Source organism: Carex rostrata, chromosome 4, assembly GCF_964058835.1.
Source record: "Carex rostrata chromosome 4, lpCarRost1.2, whole genome shotgun sequence".
In the NCBI taxonomy this organism is placed as follows: domain Eukaryota; kingdom Viridiplantae; phylum Streptophyta; class Magnoliopsida; order Poales; family Cyperaceae; genus Carex; species Carex rostrata.
The window spans coordinates 12,366,980-12,385,486 of NC_135921.1; the positions used below are offsets into that span (position 1 = coordinate 12,366,980).

Below are 18,507 nucleotides of genomic sequence, written 5' to 3' on the forward strand. Positions count from 1 at the left end.
TTTATCTTCGAAGAACCTTCTTACAATATCTCCTAGAGTGAGTCTATGGTACTATGCATATCACGGGTTGTTACCGTGCTACGGCTCTATATTCGAGTTTTCAAATTCTAACGGTCGATCCGAACCGTTCATCTTATTATCCATATTAATATGTGTTTGGAGACCGAATTTTACATTTTTTGAAAATTTTTTACTATTTTTTTAGATATTTAGAAAATCACTTGATCTGAAAATTCTGGACCATCCAAAAACAGTGATTTTCAATAAATAAAAAAAAATAGTAAAAAAATTTCAAAAAATGTCAAATTTGGTCTCCAAACACATATTAATATGGAGAACAAGATGAACGGTTCGAATCGACCGTTAGAATTTGAAAACTCGAATATAGAACCGTAGCACAGTAACAAATCGTAATATGCATAGTACTATAGACTCACTCATATCTCCTATCGTTTTCTTGCATGCTACGCGTGCAAAATATTTTACCTCCCGGGATTTAATTTTCTTTTTAAATGGCGAGACTGAATTAATTAAGTAGAGCGACGAGTTTTGAGTTTTCACATTATATAGGTCTATTGACGCCGACGCACGGCTAAGCACAACAACGCCAGCAAAATTCTCAATCAGACTTGCGTGTGTACATATATATATATAGAACAAAATTAACATGTGATGTGTTCATCAAAGAACTTGGTGAGCATAATTTCAAAACCTATCTCATTATTTAAATTTGAAACTACATGATTGTTCATTGTGCTTAGTGATGTTTCTTGAATTATTTGAAAACATAGAAATGACTTGTGCTTTAATGATTGCTCACCTAAATCAGCAAGATCTATTATTTTACTAATTAAATCTACTGTTAACTACTGAATAGGTAATTTGAAGGAAACGACTAAGGCAACTGCTACTAGTTGTTAGCTGGCGTATCGGAGCCGTATCGGGTGAGTATCCGTATCCGATACGTGTGTGATACGGGTACGGGACCTAAACTGGCGTATCGGGATAACATAGTTAACTACTGAATAGGTAATTTGAAGAAAAGACTAAGGCAACTGCTACTAGTTGTTAGCTGGCGTATCGGAGCCGTATCGGGTGAGTATCCGTATCCGATACGTGTGTGATACGGGTACGGGACCTAAACTGGCGTATCGGGATAACATAGTTAACTACTGAATAGGTAATTTGAAGAAAAGACTAAGGCAACTGCTACTAGTTGTTAGCTGGCGTATCGGAGCCGTATCGGGTGAGTATCCGTATCCGATACGTGTGTGATACGGGTACGGGACCTAAACTGGCGTATCGGGATAACATAGTTAACTACTGAATAGGTAATTTGAAGAAAAGACTAAGGCAACTGCTACTAGTTGTATGGCTATCATAGAAGATACAATACTTCTAGATGTCATCCCCTTGACTTGGAGATAGTTCTCTATCAACCACATACTGGAGTAACTGCCAGTGATGAATGAAAGCACACTATCCAATCTTTTTTTGTATCTAGTTTACCTCTTAGCACTTTACTGAGTGGCTTAGTATTAGCTTCTATGGAGTAATTTGTTGCTTGCTTGGTTGTTTTGCTAATATTTTGATGAACAACAAGTCCATGGTTTCTCCCTAGCTGAATTGGCACCTGTAATTATACTATTTTTTTTGGTAGGTATGATGGTTTGTAATTTTTAGATCAAGTGATTTTCTAATTGTCTCAAAAAGTAGTAAAAAAGTTTAAAAAAAATATAAAATTTGATCTCTAAGTATATTTTAATATGATAATAATGTTGAGCAGCTCGGATTAACTATTTGAAGTTTAAAAATAAAAATATGAATTGAATACACGGAACCATCCGCGAATTGCAAAGTACCATAGCCTCACTCTATTTTATTTGTTATACTTTTGTGAAAGTTGTAAATATAAAAAAAAAAAAAACTATGAATGCTCGGATTTCTATTTTATTTTATTTTACAAACTCTTTAACGTTTATTTTATTTATAAAATTGTCAGTCGGTAATTCTATCTTAAAGTAAGGAAATTATTAATTGATAATCACCGGCCAACCTTCAAAGGGATAAAATAAAAATTACGTAGAGAGTCACGCTTTGTCAGTTGTCACAGTAATTTTTATTTTCTTTTATGGTAAATAATGTCCAAGCTGCTTAGCATTCTAGCTGAGTTAAGATTATTATAATTTTACCTCAAAAAAAAAAAATAACTAGCTTTTGATTTAGTAGCAAAAACACATGGCATATGATGTGAAAGGTCGTGGGTTCGAAATCCTGATAGAAAGAAATTATTTGTTGTAATAACCAAGTGTATGAAATTTAAAGGTTTGACTCATATGAGAGAATCTCATTCCTTTAAAAAGTATGAATTTTAAAAGTTTGACTAAAAAAAAGAAGTTAGCTCACTAAATAAAAAAGTGTAAAAATAACATCATTATTTTTTTTTCTTTAATTTCAGAACTTTAGAAAATAAGAACATGAATTAGATTTCTTATGGAGTGTTTTTATTTTTTCCTTTTTTATGTTTAATTTCATTTTCATGTAGCCTTCATAAAAGGCATCAACTATTAAGGCTAAGTTTCAGAAGAGGCTATGCAGAGGAAAGGGAAGACAAAAACACTGTGTGGAGGTTACAACATCGCCAGACCGTATCTGACAGAGGGTCCGCACCTACTTCAGAAGGGGAGAATTGAAGAGGAAGCGGAGGAGAAGAGAGGGGAGCGCCAAGTTTTGTTTTGACGAAATCTATACTCTCCGATTTGAGGTGTAAATTTACTGTGCAGAAAATTGACCACCTCCGTCACATTTCCCTCCCTTTCTTTTAAATGATAGTTTTCCCTCTCCGCTCTGAAACACACCCTGAAAGTCTCATGCTTTGCGTATCCAGCAATTATACCTTAAGCCAACAAGTAAATCAATCAATCATCTTTTGCAACTTGCAAATAAGCACTGCATCCATTTACACCTCCATTACTGTTTTGTGCTAATCTGATTAGATTTCTAGTTGGGGATGTTAATCATTTCGTCAATTCTTCCTAATAAAACACAGCCATTGCTTTTTCCAGGCAATTTACTTCACCTCACCCGTGCACTCAACATTGCCACCTGCCCACCTCATCAAATTCACCAGATTTTTTTCTTATAGAAATTATTTAAAAATAATAAAAGAAAAGGATGCATTGCATGAAGATTTTGATAACGTAGAACCGTTTTTTTTTTTTTAAAGGAAGCAGCTAACAGTCTCCGGTCTTCAGTACTTCGAAAATTTCCGGACTTTTTACACTAATTCTATAAACAAGTTTATTAGATCCTGTAATACTATGAAAACAATCCTATAAACAAGTTCAATGGATATTCTGCAAATGAAACCGCGTGGTCCCAGATGAAAACGCGTGAAAGCTGTTGAAAACGCATAACAGCTGTTGGGGACTACCTTCTGTGAAAATACATAGTATCATGTGAACATACACATATTATCTTGTGAACATACACATATTATCCTGTAAACATACACATATTATCCCGTGAACATACATATTGTACTTGAAATTATGGCAGTTGAAAGCGCGTCGGAATTAAGCTAAAAAGGGAAGGCTTTTATACGCGGAGATTTTCAGGGGACTGTAGCCCGGGGGACGTTACATTTTCTCTTTTTTTTAATCGTCACACAGTTACACAAAAGACCAGTGGCGGAGCCACCATGTAAAATAAGGGTGGACAATTGCCTACTCCTAAAATTTAAAATCAGATATAAAGTAGTATAAATATGTTGGCCTGCTTACTCTTAAAAATTAAATTGTCTATCCTTGTACTTTGACAATTCAATACTTCAATTCAATCGAATGAATTAAATTGCAAATTGCGACTGATAATTGACTAAAATTGTTAAGTGTTAATGTTTTTCTTGATTTATGTTTAAATCTGATTTAAAATTCGGTGAGATTAATTAAAATGATTCAAGTATATAAGTTAATTTTGCCCACTGATCTGGTAATCCGAAACTTTTTGTCCATTCCTGACTCAAATCCTGACTATGCCACTGTAAAAGACTGCATTACAAATTCGACTTCTAAATCTTTTAATTTCATACAGACTTGTGTATCGCTATCAGATAAAATCCAAATAAACTGAATTAATGTTTGTTTTCTTTAGAAATGTCTAAAGAAACTGTTTTATTAATTCGGTTCTTCTTTAGATTAAAATTTTCCTACACTCCATCTAATTCTATATATTATTTTTACATAATTTCTATAAATAAAATATTATGCAAATTTAGAGCAACTAATGTGAAGCGAAAGGGTCATTTTTAAATTCTATATTAGCCGCCAGAAATGTCTAAACTGTACGGATGCAATTTCTAACAAGTATTCTCTTCTCAGATGTTAATAATTTTTAATTAAAGCGACCTTTCATTATATAATGAATTTACAGATTTTCTCTTTCTAGAATGTTACAGATATTACTTTGCTTTTCTTGTATCTATGGACAAAAGGGAGAGGTCAACTGATTATGTATATTTATAGGGTTTTTCTGCAAAGCTAAAAAATAACTTAATATAATTTTTTTTTTTACCCAAAAGATAGTAAAGTTTAACATCCAAGTACATTTTTACACAAAGATTATGTTAGACGGTTTAAATTGAATTTGAGCTTTCAAATAGTGATACAAATTCATAATACAATTGATGGATTGATGTGGACAGGACATAGTATCATAGCTTCACTTTTCTTGTATCTAAGGACAAAAAGGAGAGGTAAACTAATTAGGTGTATTCGTAGGGGCTTTTTTGCAAAGATGAAACTTCAGGCTATACTGTACAACTCGCCAGCTATTAATTATTGGTGTATTTGAGGAAGTCAATGATAAAATAAAAGACAAATATGAGATGTAATGTAACGACATGTATTAAAATTAAAAGCATATTCGTTCGTCTAAGATGAAATGATTGCGCACCCAAGCAGTCAAGCTCAAGCACAGACAAAGGGTCTCTTTTGTAACCATTTGATTTTGATTTGGATTTGGATTTGGGGATTCTATCAATTAAAACACCCCAAAACCCGTCAAACCAATGATTTGACATGCTGTTCCAGTTTAGACATGATTATCTCTCTCTCCATTGGCGTTTAGACTGGAGAGATGAACCTGATAGTTGGTTAATAATTAGAAGTTAAAAATATTTACAATGTTGTTTTAATTTCATGTTTTTCATTTTCATTTTCATTTTATAGTCTGCGCACTGTGTGATGCGAAGATATTGATGTCTATATCTTTATCCAAATTTATGGAATATTATTTGAATTTTTTTTTTTTTTTTTGAGTAAGTTGACAAAAAAATTTAATTATTATCGTTGTTGTTATTATATTAAGCTACCAACTTAGCTCTCAACTGTTGTAGCGATTTTGTCTGATCTCTGAACGATAATTGATCTTATACATATCGTAGATGTCAATTATGATTAACTACATCTAATTGAAAAAAAGAAAAGAAAAGTATCATTACTTAATTATGGAGAGCGACCTTGGAGAGAATTACCTTTCAGTATTAAAAGCATCCTTGGATTTACGGCAAAATCAGTAACAAGTTGGGAATTGGTAATGGACATCTCCAGTAAGTCAACCCAGGGAATCAGGTTCCGTGTTCTCCAGTTGTAATGCTTTTACCCAGTGTTTTAAAATGCGGTTTTGTTCATGCATGCGGAAGGCCACTGCATACCGCATATGCGGTATGCGGATGCATATGCGGATTTTAAAATAAAAATTCACGTATATATATATATATATTCATATTCATATATTTGAATTTATTTTTACATAATAACATAACCAACAATAATTTTTTGATTTTTTTAATATAAATTTTAATTAAAATACAATCAAATTATCAAAACCGCATGTAAGACTGCATGGCCGCATATTTCAGTCCGCATGGCCACATATTCAGACCGCATGGCCGCATTTTCAATCCGCATGACCGCATATTCGGACCGCATATGCGGCCGCATGGAAAAACCGCATAGGCATTCTGAGCACGGCTGTCGACCGCATACGCATATGCGGCCCATGCGGCCGCATTTTAAAACACTGCTTTTAACAGCTAACTGAGATTTTCCTAAAATAGTAAACCATCTTATTCGCCATTTATTTTATGATATCTCAATCTTTTTTTCTTTTTTTTTTGATGGTTGGCATAAATAAATGCCAACAAATCCATTGATAAAAAAAATGTATACACAAGGTTCTAGGGTTATCCTTGTTCAGCTACTAATATATATATATATATATATATATATATATATATATATAGAGCTAGGCTACGGTGAGTTGCGAAGTAAAGCAACTATTTTACTTCACACTCATATTTTACGATTTTAAAGTTCAAAACGTCGATCCGAACCATTCATCTTGTCCTCCATATTGAAATGTGCTTGGAGACCAAATTTTACATTTTTTGGAATTTTTTTACTATTTATTAAGCAATTTTGAAAGTCGCTGATCTGATGGTCCAGAAAATTTTACTGTTTTGTACTGTTCACAGCAAAACAACAATTTTCAAAAATGCTTAATAAATAGCAAAAAAAAAATCCAAAAAATGTAAAATTTGGTCTCCAAGCACATTTCAATATGGATTAAACATCTAATGGTTCGGATCGGTCATTTGGACTTTCAAAATAAAAATATGGCGTGAAGTAGAAATGCGTTTTACTTCGCAACTCACCGTAGCCCACCTCTATATATATATATATATATATAATTATACAAAGATCTCCCTATATTTACACTGGATGTGTTCAAAGGATAATCTCCATAGTCGTATCATTGATAAGACCATGCACTAATTTTCTTTGTTAGAGAATGACCTTCTATTCCTTTCCCGCCAGAGAACTCATATTCCAGCAGCCCGAATTATACACCAGCGAGCGAATCCTTTGTTTTGGAGACCGATAACAGTGACTCTGAATCTCAATTAGAATTGTGCATGGCCTTTTGGCCATATTGTACTCGGATAATATATTGTGCTCTAGTGCTATTTTTTTCATGAAATAATATTTTTATATTCAATAATCATGATGTTATTGGAAATTACACTGATAGATGGTCTATCTAGGTCATAGCACATATTATATATAGGTTAATTCTGAGTATTTCACGGTACGTGGATTTACTCAAAAATTTAAATTATAAACATGTTAGATTTAATTTAAATAAAGCGCGTATCAAGTTCAAATTAATTTATTATCTATAAAAAGTTAGCTAAGATTTTAAAAAAAATTACGAGGGAAAGCAAAATGAGTTTAACATTGTCCAAACTTTAATACATATCTTATTTAAATAATAAAACAAAGCAACAACTTTATTTTAATTTGGTTTGAACAATATTTTTTAATTTTTAAATAAATGTATCACAAAAAAATAGATGTACATTAGAATTATCATTTTATGTAATACAACTTCACAGTGTAATTAGAAGGATACAAATATTTTAAAGGGAATAATTTATTGAAAACAAGATTGATTCGGTGGTTGCAACAACTGACAAAACAATTGTCAAAATACAAAAGGTAAAATTGTTGATGCTCTCAACATAATTTAAATAAATTGTACATTAATTTTGATGTAATTTGAATGCCATTTAGTTATCAATCATAACGGTAATGTCGAATCGTCAATAGATAAAATAATTTAAAATTTAAACTATAAAGAAGATATTAGAATTTAAATTTTATATAACTAATTGCTGTGATTGAAAAAAATATAAAATAATTTGAATGCCATTTAGTTATCAATCATAATGATAATGTCGAATCGTCAATAGATAAAATAATTTAAAATTTAAACTACAAAGAAGATATTATAATTAATTGCTGTGATTGTGAAAGAAAAATCAATTTCCATTTAACCCATAAAATAATTTAAAATTTAAACTACAAAGAAGATATTATAATTGAAATTTTATATAATTAATTGCTGTGACTGTGAAAAGAAGAAGTCAATTTCCATTTAATCCATATTTTTTAAATCTTAATTTCTCCTTCTCTTATTTGGAACAAATCAACAAACCAAACCGGCGCAAGATTTGGATGCCCATCACGGCATCACCTGCTAACAGGTCAGAACATACAATAATACTTCATGACTTTCTCCAGTTTATTGAAGACTGGAGAGCATGTGATTATATTTTTCCCTAGTTCTTCTCCGCTTGTCTCTCCTAGGATGCACAGAGCAAATAATTTTCAATTAATCAGGGAGAATCTAGCCAGACGCAGCACAATGCAAGCAATCACTGACACAGGGGCCCCGCATGTCCAGGTACTTACAAACAGAGCCAAGTCAGCAAATGACCTCTCCAAATTTGGTAAAAGATTTTAGCAGTGTAATTTTAGCTTCATACAGCTCACTGACTATAGAATCAAAACAGCATTACATATGTTTATAGCGCTGCATGAAGTCAAAAATACTCTGTAAAAATTTTGACCCGAGTTTTTATCTTGACGCAGTATAAACGTGAATTATCACATGTAATTTAAACTTTCAAAAAGCTCGACGTTTCCTTTCTCCATTGGACAGCAGCTATTGTCTCTGTTGTTTTAATGATATTTTTATATTTTAATTTTTCTTGCCTTGATTTTTTTTGTGGATCGAGGCAACGACGCAGCTCTGTGGTTTTCCTTTGTTCGCACGGGCCTCTTTCTTTCCAACTCCTTTCCAAATTATACAATTAACCATTATTGCTGAATCTTATTAATATATTTTTCTCCTTGTGTTTGCCGATTCAAACAGCCAAATCCACCAGGGATTTATAACAATCTTCCCATTTTTCCTCCGCAATCCTCTCTCTTCTAAGATCCTTCCAATTCTCAATTCCCCAACAAAGAATTGGAAGGAATTTGAAACGAAATTCGGGCGATTTCTCTCTCTCTCTTTTTTTTGTTTTGAAAAATTCCAAAACTCTACAATTTTAAAGCTCAAATCTTTCGAAAATTCCTCCAAGTTCCCCATTTCGGATCTCATTCCCAGCTCAACTTGAGCCATTAATTTGTTCAAATCTACCTACCTTGTTGCCATTTTGGGTTCAATTAAGAATCAAGTATTGTTGGAAGAGAAGGAAGAAGGAAAGAGATAGGCCAAGAGGTGGCGAGAAGAGAATGCTCTATTTGAAGCAACCAGTTGGGGATATAGGGTTTTGATTGGTTGCTAATGGCAGCACAAGAGGTCATGCCGGAGCCCGGCATGGGGCCGAATTATTCTAACTCTTTCCAGAGATTTCAGCTCTATGAGAATAGAGCGGTTCGTGTTCTCTCTCTCTCTCTCTAATTTTTGTATAAATTTTGTAGTAAGTTGTTTAAAATGGTGAATTTCTTTGTTGATTTGTGATCTCGTCCGTTTTTGCTTTTTATTGAATTTTTCAATGTGTGCATCTCTCCTGTTCTTTTGATAGTCAATTGGTAGATACTAACTTGATCACATAATTTCATTCCTCTCAAGCAACAATTTCTAATGGTTATGATAGAATTTAATGATGATATTAGATTATTTGTAAATTTCTGGTATTAATTTGGTCGATAGTTCTTCTATATTAAAATGTTCATTTGGCCATTTTATATTTCTCGAAAACCAGTATTTTATTCTGATATATGTGTCCTTTTTTTTTCAGAATTTCTTCATGATAGGGACTAACAATGACCAAAGTTCGTATAAAATTTTGACAATCGATCGGCTCAAGCCGTCAGAGCTTGACATACGCGAGGATCCAAATACATACAATGAGGTTGAATATAATGAGTTAATAGAGAAAATCAAAGAAGAAAGTGATCCAAATGGGGGATTCAATTTTGTCACTGATTTCTATGGCATCATCGGTAGGTCAATCTTTTACCTCAGTTACTAACTTTAAGTGGTCAATATATCATTACTATTATGACAAACGATGTGTCTTTTCAGGTTTTATCAAGTTTTTGGGGCCATACTACATGTTGCTAATAACCGAGAGGGATCAAATCGGTGATATATTTGGGCATGTAGTATATAAACCTGCTAAGACCAAGAAGTTTGTTGTCCCATCCACTTCCTATAACTTTTCTGATACTAAATACGAAGAGTGAGTCATTATTTCATCTTTCAAAAGATCATTGTATTGAACAATACCTAGAATGGGTACACCAAAAAATTGAAAATGTATGCATTTATATATTGCACGTGTGAAAAATTCAACCACTACTACTTGACTAATGGATGTTAACCAAGGACTGTAATCTTCTAGCCAAGATTTTGTACCTACGACTGTACACACATGTAGCTCTCTAAAAATTTTCTATAAAATTTGATAAAAACTTTCATGTTTCCAGCCGCTACATGAGACTGTTTAGCATGATTGATGTTACAAAAGATTTTTACTTCTCATACACATACAATGTGATGAGGAGTCTCCAGAAGAACCTGCTCGGAACACTTTTGGATGAAAATGTGTACGATTCAATGTTCGTCTGGAATGATTACTTGACGCAACACCTTCGTGGACGCGCCAAGAGTGGCATTTGGACCGTGCCCCTTGTTTATGGCTTCTTCAAGCAGGTGCTGTTATTTTATTTTCGTAAACCTGTTTTTGAAATGTCAGACATGATTGTGTAGTGATTGTGTTGTTAATTATGTACCAGGAAAAGTATTCTGCATGTGGGAATAATTTTGTCTTGACGCTTATAGGAAGGCGCTCACGATATTTTGCAGGAACACGGTAATTTAGTAGTTTTTTTTTATATTTACATTTTATTTAGCAAAGCTAATTTATAAACTGCAGCTGGTGTGCCTATCTAACCTGTTCTCAGTTCAATGTCAGTGAATTCTGGTTAGAAGACCCTTGCCAGTAGCCACCTGCCAAATATCTTAATTAAAGATCGCAATGTTGAGTCTGTAAGAAAGATTCAAATACTTTATGCCCATGAAGTCCTATACTAAAATAAAGGAAAGGAACTGAAAAACCAAAAAAAAAAAGAACATAAAGACTAAACCCAATTAGTGTTTTAGTTTGATGAGTGCTGTACCAGTATGTTCTGGTTCAGTACCTTTATAATACGTGATAATCCTCTTGGTCAAGAGATTGGACTGACCCAAACCAGCGTGGAGCCAGACTTTCAGCTATGGGGCTTAAACACGTAATACGGGGGTCAATCATATAAAATGTTTATGCCGAGTATGGGGTTCAATTTTACAATACCGATAGCATTTTACTCTAAACTATATAGAAAATCATGTATAGGCACAGAAATTTTGAAAATAAATGGGGGTCAATTGACCATTATTCACTTGGAGTGGATCCGTCCCTGGACCCAGACCTACTTTTGCCGTTGATAACAGTTGTTTTAGTGGTATTGTAGCTTGTTAATGTATATTAAGTTAAACAATTTTTGAAACAGATACTTAAGGAGAGGTGTAAACATGACGGGGAGAGTTGCAAATGATGTAGAGACTGAACAGATTGTGGCGGAGGACGTACCAAATCCTACTCGTATAAGTTCCATCTTACAACACAGGGGCTCTATTCCTCTCTTCTGGTCCCAGGAGACCAACCTATTCAACCCCAAACCTGACATAATATGTAAGTTCAAATATAAAAATTGTATTAGGTAGATTTCGACCAATAATTGCAGTGCTGCATTTAGTTGTGATACCCGCACAATATACACAGATAGGCGTACAATATGTATTAGGCACGTCACCTGGTGTATCACATATTATAACATTGTTTTCTAAGCCAATACAGTCAATACGGTCTGATACATATATCGGTGCATACAGGGCCACATGGAGTGGCCCCACACAGGCTCCACCTAGTGAAGTGGGAAGTATCACCTGAAACATTTGAAAAGCATCTTAAATTTGTGGTTACTCCTTGAAGCTTTCGTATTTAATCACTCCTTATCCACCTATGAATTTATGAATTTCTGTGTGTGTGTGTGATAAAAATTATGTAGTTTTTTTGCTCAACTTTATCCTATGCTTCTGAAAATGGAAAGTCCATCTTTAAATATTCATTTTAAGACATGATTTCTAAGTTCTAGTGCATATAAATTAATAAAAGAAAATTTATAAAAAAACCCACCATATTCTAGGATTCTGCCATATTTTGTGTCGCCCTATTATGATCATATTCATATCAGATGCAATACTCAAATCTGTACGGGACTAAGTTGACTAAGTAATTCCTTTTGTTTCAGTGGGAAAGAACATGGGTTATGAAGCTACCTTGCTCCATTTTAAACACCTCGAGAAACGGTACGGAACTCCAATAATTATCCTGAACCTTATTAAGGTGAGAGTCTTGTGACTCATAGTTACTTACATAGGTGTGGTTACTCAATACTACCTATTATACAATTTCCCACTCACACATTGTCTCTGCCAGCAGAAAAAAGAGAAGAGGCCTCGGGAGTCGTTGCTTCGTAGGGAATTTGTGAAAGCAATAGAAAATATAAACAATCAATTACCGCCCAAAAACCAACTTCAATACCTTCATTGGGATGTTCACATGAAACCTCGCAGGTACATACCTCTCATTCCTATATTACTTTTGTTGTTACTGGCAATATTACCAGGGTTGACTAGATAGGGGGGACTGAACCGTAAAATGCATAATATGTGAAAGTACATAATGTGTGGTCACTGCGATTTGAACAGTTCTTAACAATCACTAATGGGAATTCTAACCACTAGGATACAATCACATATTTAGCATTTCATGAGGGGGGCTAAACTATATAAAAACAAAAAAAAAATGAAAATTAAATTAAATTTCAATATACATGATTAAAAAATTTGAAATTGTGGGGGTGGCTAAGCAACCTCTGTGCTATACCTAGATCCGCACCTGAATATTACTGATGTAATTTATAAAATAAAAATTAGGAACAAGGTGGTTTCTGGTAGTGGCCATAATATCGTGTCAGTACCAGGCTTGATTGGAATGTACCGAGCTCATTATACTGTATAAGGTGGAAACTAATGTTTATTCAAAACACGTTTCTCTTTATGATTTGAAACTGATATTTATCTCCTTTCCCTGATTAGCTCCCCGGCTGTGGAGGTGCTTGTTCGGTTAGCTAGAATAGCGGAGGACGCATTAAAAAGGACAGGCTATTTTTACTCGCGAGTACCATCTGCCGATGGACCTGATCCTCTTCCCTGTTGGTCTGCTTATCTGTAATCTCTCTCTCTCTTCGTGTCTGTGATTTCAGTGTTAGATAAGAATGGAAGTTCTGTGTGTCAATCAAGTGTCAACTCTCAACGCTTGTCAAATCTGTACATGTTTCTCAAAAAAGATTAAGATAAATAAATAAATGGAATGATAAGGTAAATAAATTATAAAAATTAAATAAAAAATCTCAGCACCTTAATTACAATTTGGAAAATTGACAATCATTGGTTAAAACCAGGACAGCCACCTTTGATTTCGATGTTAAAACCAGTTAAATTGAGGCTTTAATCCCCTCTGATGCAGAAAGAAGCACATTAGTGATGAAAACAACAACAGTGACCACACAAATGGCGACAACACTGACGACACAGAGACACTTGGTGAGGGATCCCAGTGCACGTCAAGCAGCTCTGACACCTCTGCCGTTGGGGCAACAGAGGAAATTGAAATCCTCAACCCGGAATCTCCGATGTTCCAAAAGGGGATCCTGCGCACGAACTGCATTGACTGCCTTGACCGCACAAACGTCGCTCAATATGCATTTGGGCTGGTTGCACTCTGGCACCAGCTGCATGCTCTTGGTCTCGTTAATGATAGATACATTGATTTGGACTACCCTGTGGCTCGTGATTTAATGAGATTGTATGAAATCATGGGCGACACCCTAGCCCGCCAATACGGCGGCTCTGACGCACATAATAAGGTAAATACATATAAATTGGGAAGAAGGGGAAGGGAAAGCGGGTTTATTTGGCAGTTGCGATATTAAGCAAATCAGTTGGATTGATCTGAGAAATCAAAATTTTAACTGAATAAAGAAAACTTTAATTGGAGGTACTGAATAGAGAAAACTTAGGCTGCTTTTTGTTGGTTAGGCGGGTCCAATCGGCCACGATATGAAATGTGTACCCTGGACCTTACACCGGAGGAAAAAAAAAGTAACTTTTTCGAAAGATTAGATATTTTTACTACTTTTTGTTCTCATTACAGATGACAAGCTGAAATGCTTAAAAAAATAATCCAGGTGGCGTAAGGCCGTAACCTGCTGGCTCAAATCTGACCTGAATAGCCTGTGGAAATCCGCACTTGGAATTGACCTGCTGAGTCCCTGGTTGGTGGGTCCAGATCCCCTAAAGTAACCCATTTTCTTAGTTTAGATCCGGACTGTCTGATCAAAATTTGAGTTACTTTAGGGGATCTGAATTCCTGATCTGTTTGGTTGGGTAGAACTTCACTAGCTTTTTTTTTTTTTTTTGTGTGTGTGTGTGTCAATATTTAAGTTATTTAACATGGCCCATTTTTCATGTTAAGTAGATATTCTCGGAGCGGAGAGGACACACCAAGTTTTTGATTCGTACACACGAGTTTTTCAGGACGATTCAAAGACATTACAGCAATGCATTGATGGATGCTAATAAGCAGGCTGCAATAAATTTGTATGTTTTCCTTGAAGCATGAATTGTCTCAAGTACTTGCGGTTTGCAAAACATATCTTAAATCTGCATAGTGACCATGATAACATTTGCTTTTCATATTTTTCAAATTCAAGCACATTCAGGAAATATAAATTTGGTTGAAATTGTATATAGAGTTGGGTTAAAATGCCCCATTGTTCTGTGCCCCAATCACGCCTCACACCCTTATCTCCATTTTCAAAGTCCAAAAAATCGATCCGAACTGCTCAACATGATATCCATATTAAAATGTGCTCGGAGACAAAATTGTATTTTTTTTGGAAATTTTTTACTATTTTTTTAGATAAGGTACAAAATCACTGTTTTCAAAGATTTAAAAGATTCTGAATCTTCTAAAAAACAGTGATCTTGTAGCTATCTAAAATATTAGTAAAGCATTCTAAAAAATATAAAATTTGGTCTCCAGGCACATAATAATATGTAGATCATGTTGAGCGATTCGGATCGACTGTTTGGACTTTGAAACGGAAATAGGTTTGTGTGGCATGATTGGGACACAAAAACATTGGGGCATTCTAACCCTACTCTAGTATAAATTTATTCACTTACCATCACCTTTTGTTGCAGATTCTTGGGATACTTTGAACCACAGCCAGGCAAACCAGCAATTTGGGAAATCAGATTCAACAAACCTCCACCTGAAGATGATCAGGTTCTTAGTCGCACCACAAGGTACCTTAAAATTGCCTCCACTCTCTATCTAGAGTTATGTCTTCTTATGCGCATATTTACCTAGAGGACGGTTCAGATGCCTCCAATTTTTGTGCCTTCATTTTAAGACTACAATAACTTAAAATTTAAAACTTTAATGTCAAAATAAAACCATTAAATATGATCTATATCATTTTCTCTATGCACACGTAAAAGATTATGACATTTTGAATTTGTTTTGATTAGTGTCAAGAGCTTGCAAAAATACACTGATGTGGATAAATTTTTGACGTTGAATTTTCAACTTGCTGTGATTCATATAAAACCAAAATAAAAAAGTGGTAATTTTTTACGTGCATGTACATAAAATAAAATAATATAGATCACATCTAACAGTTTTATTTTGACATATTAATTTTAGAACTTTTTTTATTAGAAAATAAAAATGTGGAGGCACAAAAATTGAGGCACTTGAATCCTCATTTATCTATTTATCTGTTGTCTATCTATCATCATTGTTTATTTTTTCTTCCTCATTTCGATCTTCTTCTCTTTCTCCCTTTTTTTTCCTTCACTTTTTTTTTTTTTTTTTTCTCTAGTACCTGTACAATCATGCCATATGATCTTAAAGAAAAAGTTCTTATGTACTAATTACGGATTTAAAAATATTTTTCTGAGAATTATGCAATTCAACTAAACAGTTCATATATGAGAAGGGCCTTGTCGGATGGCAGCATTATAGTCAAGAACCATTCAAATTCGTGCCCTATGGGACAAGGTGGAGCCAGCAGCAGCAGCACGTGGTCTTGCGTGTAAGCATCCATTTTACATCTATACCCAGCCAATACTTGGTATTGCTGTGGCTTTGAACCTTTGACCTCACCTTGCCCCAAACCATAATTACCAAGACTTCATTTTTTCTCAATTGTTTGAGTTACCTTACGATTCCCTTTTTTTTTTTTTTTACTTCAAAAGGTGTACACCATCCGAGCCTCAGAAGCACTTTGTATCCGACAATGAGCTTGCAACAGAGAATGAAGAATACGAGGAGTCAAATTTTTTTGACACTTCTATCCTTTATGGACAATTGCCTCCCATGAGGTAGGGTTCTTTGCCTTTTTATGCACTAATTTCAATATTTTCCTTTGCTCGGTTTCATGGATGTGAGTATTAGTAATATAATATTTCCTTCTTCTTTTTTATGATTGGAGTAGTTCTCCTATTATTTATTCGCCAACTGTGAACACGCCAACTCGATCGACTGGTGATGTAAATGATGTAGCGAGTATCGGAGAAGCTTCGATTAGTGAAAGTGGAGAAAGTGGGGATGTGAGTTTTTTTCTTTTTGGGCTACATGTACATAAAAATGATTTAGATTTGTTATTGTAATCCCACTCAGTTTATAGAAAAATGGAAAACACAAGAATTATATTAGAAATCATTATTGGATTTGGTTTGTTTCAGAAATGCATAGTACTAAAATAATTTCTGGCTGTCTTTTGTTTTCAGGATGTTTACCGTGGGAAAAAACTGATCAAAGCACCGGGTTTCTCGGACAAATTTCGTTACTGGGTTGATCACGACGAGCTGCTGGGTTTCTACTAATATAAGAATTATTATTCCATTATTATACATGAATACTTCTTTTTTCATGCTTCATCTGACTCCGGCTTTAGGTTAAGCACGTATTTATGAGGAACTACTAGCAGTCAGAGTTTTCCGCGCTGTGATAAGAAAAGAGACCAGGCCAGGCAGACGGGACCCACGGTAAACTGTGAGATACGTATTTCCACAACCAGATACGTATTTTACTACTTTAGGAAAAGTACAATTCTGTTCATTATTTGTTGTATACATGTGTATGTTTACTTTGTAGCTAGTAGTACCAGTACATAGCACAATTCTTTTTTTCTCTCCCCTCCTTCAAAAGTTGTATAATTATTTGCTCATTGGAAGTGTCAAAAAAAAAATGTTGTAACAATTTCAGTGTGTAAATATTTTTTTATTGACGGGATTGTGGTGGTTTTTATGGTTTCTGGCTTTGATTTATTTTGTTTTCATATTTCATTATTTGAAAATAATAAACGATCATGGTAATGACACATTGAGGTCCTATATATATATATATATTTTTTTTTTTTTTCTTTTTTGAAATTGTTCTTTTTCTTATATTCAGCTCTTTTTGTATAAATTTGATTTCATTTTGATACAACGGTGTGATTCCCGTACGGACAGGAGCCTCCCAATTTTTTTCTCATATTGATGCAAGAAAAGATATGATGATGATATATACACATTTGTAATCATATAACCCTAGCTCTAAAGCAAGAGGCTTCAAAAATCTAGAAGCTCCTCGATTTGTCCAGTGCTTCCTAGTTCCTACTGTTAAATCAGTTGGTTAGACATGAACATCAACTAATAAAGGCGCAATAATTGCTTAAAATTATATTTCTGCATGAGGACAAAAGATAAAAGGCAAAATATAAGAAGTTGCTGTCACTTGTCTCCAAATAATTAGCCGAAAAGACGAGCATATAGAATGACCAAATCCTAGCCATTTTAACTGTAAAAGCTGTGCCTTATGAGATAAAGGATTTTCGATGGACGTCAGATGAAAGACATCCAACTTCTGAGCCCGGCCCATTAACTGTCGGTCCGTTTTCTTTTTAGTTTACCTGAGAGATTTTCAGAATACAAAAAGAATTCTGATCCCAATAGGGAGCCCGGCCCATTAACAGGAACTCTGATCCGGGTTTTAAATTATCGCTGTGTTGATGTTACTGGGCCGTCAAATACGCGGCGGTGTTGCATGAAGTCTACATGGTAACATTTTGTGCTGAACTAAAAGGTAACAGAGGAGGGCTCAAATGTCTTATTTTAACATTTTTATTTTTAAGTTTTAAGTTTAAATAAAATATCTGAATCACTCAATATGATATTCAAGATAAAATGTATTTAGATATCAAATTTTATATTTTCTGAAAGTTTTTTACTATTTTTTAAAATAAGTACAAAATCACTATTTCTAAGAAAATTGTGAATCATCTAAAAACAATGATTTTGTACTTATTTTAAAAAATAGTAAAAAGTTTTCAAAGAAAATATAAAATTTAATCTCTAATTATATTTCATCATGAATATCATGTTGAGCGGTTCGAATTGTCTGTTTGAACTTTGAAATTGAAGATGAAAATG

At 34.0% G+C, this 18,507-nt stretch overlaps 1 protein-coding gene across 4 annotated transcripts; it reads left to right on the plus strand.

Moving 5' to 3' along the window:
• The first annotated feature begins 8,556 nt into the window (after positions 1-8,556).
• Positions 8,557-17,325, plus strand: LOC144553416 (phosphoinositide phosphatase SAC2-like). Of its 4 annotated transcripts, none has more exons than XM_078301563.1 (16): positions 8,557-9,285; positions 9,653-9,857; positions 9,940-10,096; positions 10,344-10,569; positions 10,653-10,729; positions 11,409-11,590; positions 12,210-12,304; positions 12,401-12,534; positions 13,060-13,191; positions 13,490-13,889; positions 14,501-14,622; positions 15,229-15,333; positions 16,014-16,124; positions 16,288-16,413; positions 16,527-16,641; positions 16,822-17,325. In XM_078301563.1, exons 1-16 carry the CDS (start codon positions 9,196-9,198, stop codon positions 16,915-16,917), a joined length of 2,373 nt encoding a protein of 790 aa, XP_078157689.1. In that variant the 5' UTR covers positions 8,557-9,195; the 3' UTR covers positions 16,918-17,325. The 4 variants fall into 4 exon arrangements, with proteins under 4 accessions (XP_078157689.1, XP_078157688.1, XP_078157692.1 ...); XM_078301562.1 differs by having other exon boundaries at positions 8,561-9,285; positions 12,398-12,534; XM_078301566.1 differs by lacking the exon at positions 16,014-16,124 and having other exon boundaries at positions 8,574-9,285.
• The last annotated feature ends 1,182 nt before the right edge of the window (positions 17,326-18,507 follow it).

What these genes read in the sequence shown, in the direction of transcription:
- LOC144553416 (XM_078301562.1), top strand. Translation starts at nt 9,196, where the DNA reads ATGGCAGCACAAGAGGTCATGCCGGAGCCCGGCATGGGGCCGAATTAT. An exon ending in TTATCCTGAACCTTATTAAG is followed by an intron (nt 12,305 to 12,397) that starts GTGAGAGTCTTG and finishes TGTCTCTGCCAG; the next exon opens with CAGAAAAAAGAGAAGAGGCC. An exon ending in CCCTGTTGGTCTGCTTATCT is followed by an intron (nt 13,192 to 13,489) that starts GTAATCTCTCTC and finishes CCTCTGATGCAG; the next exon opens with AAAGAAGCACATTAGTGATG.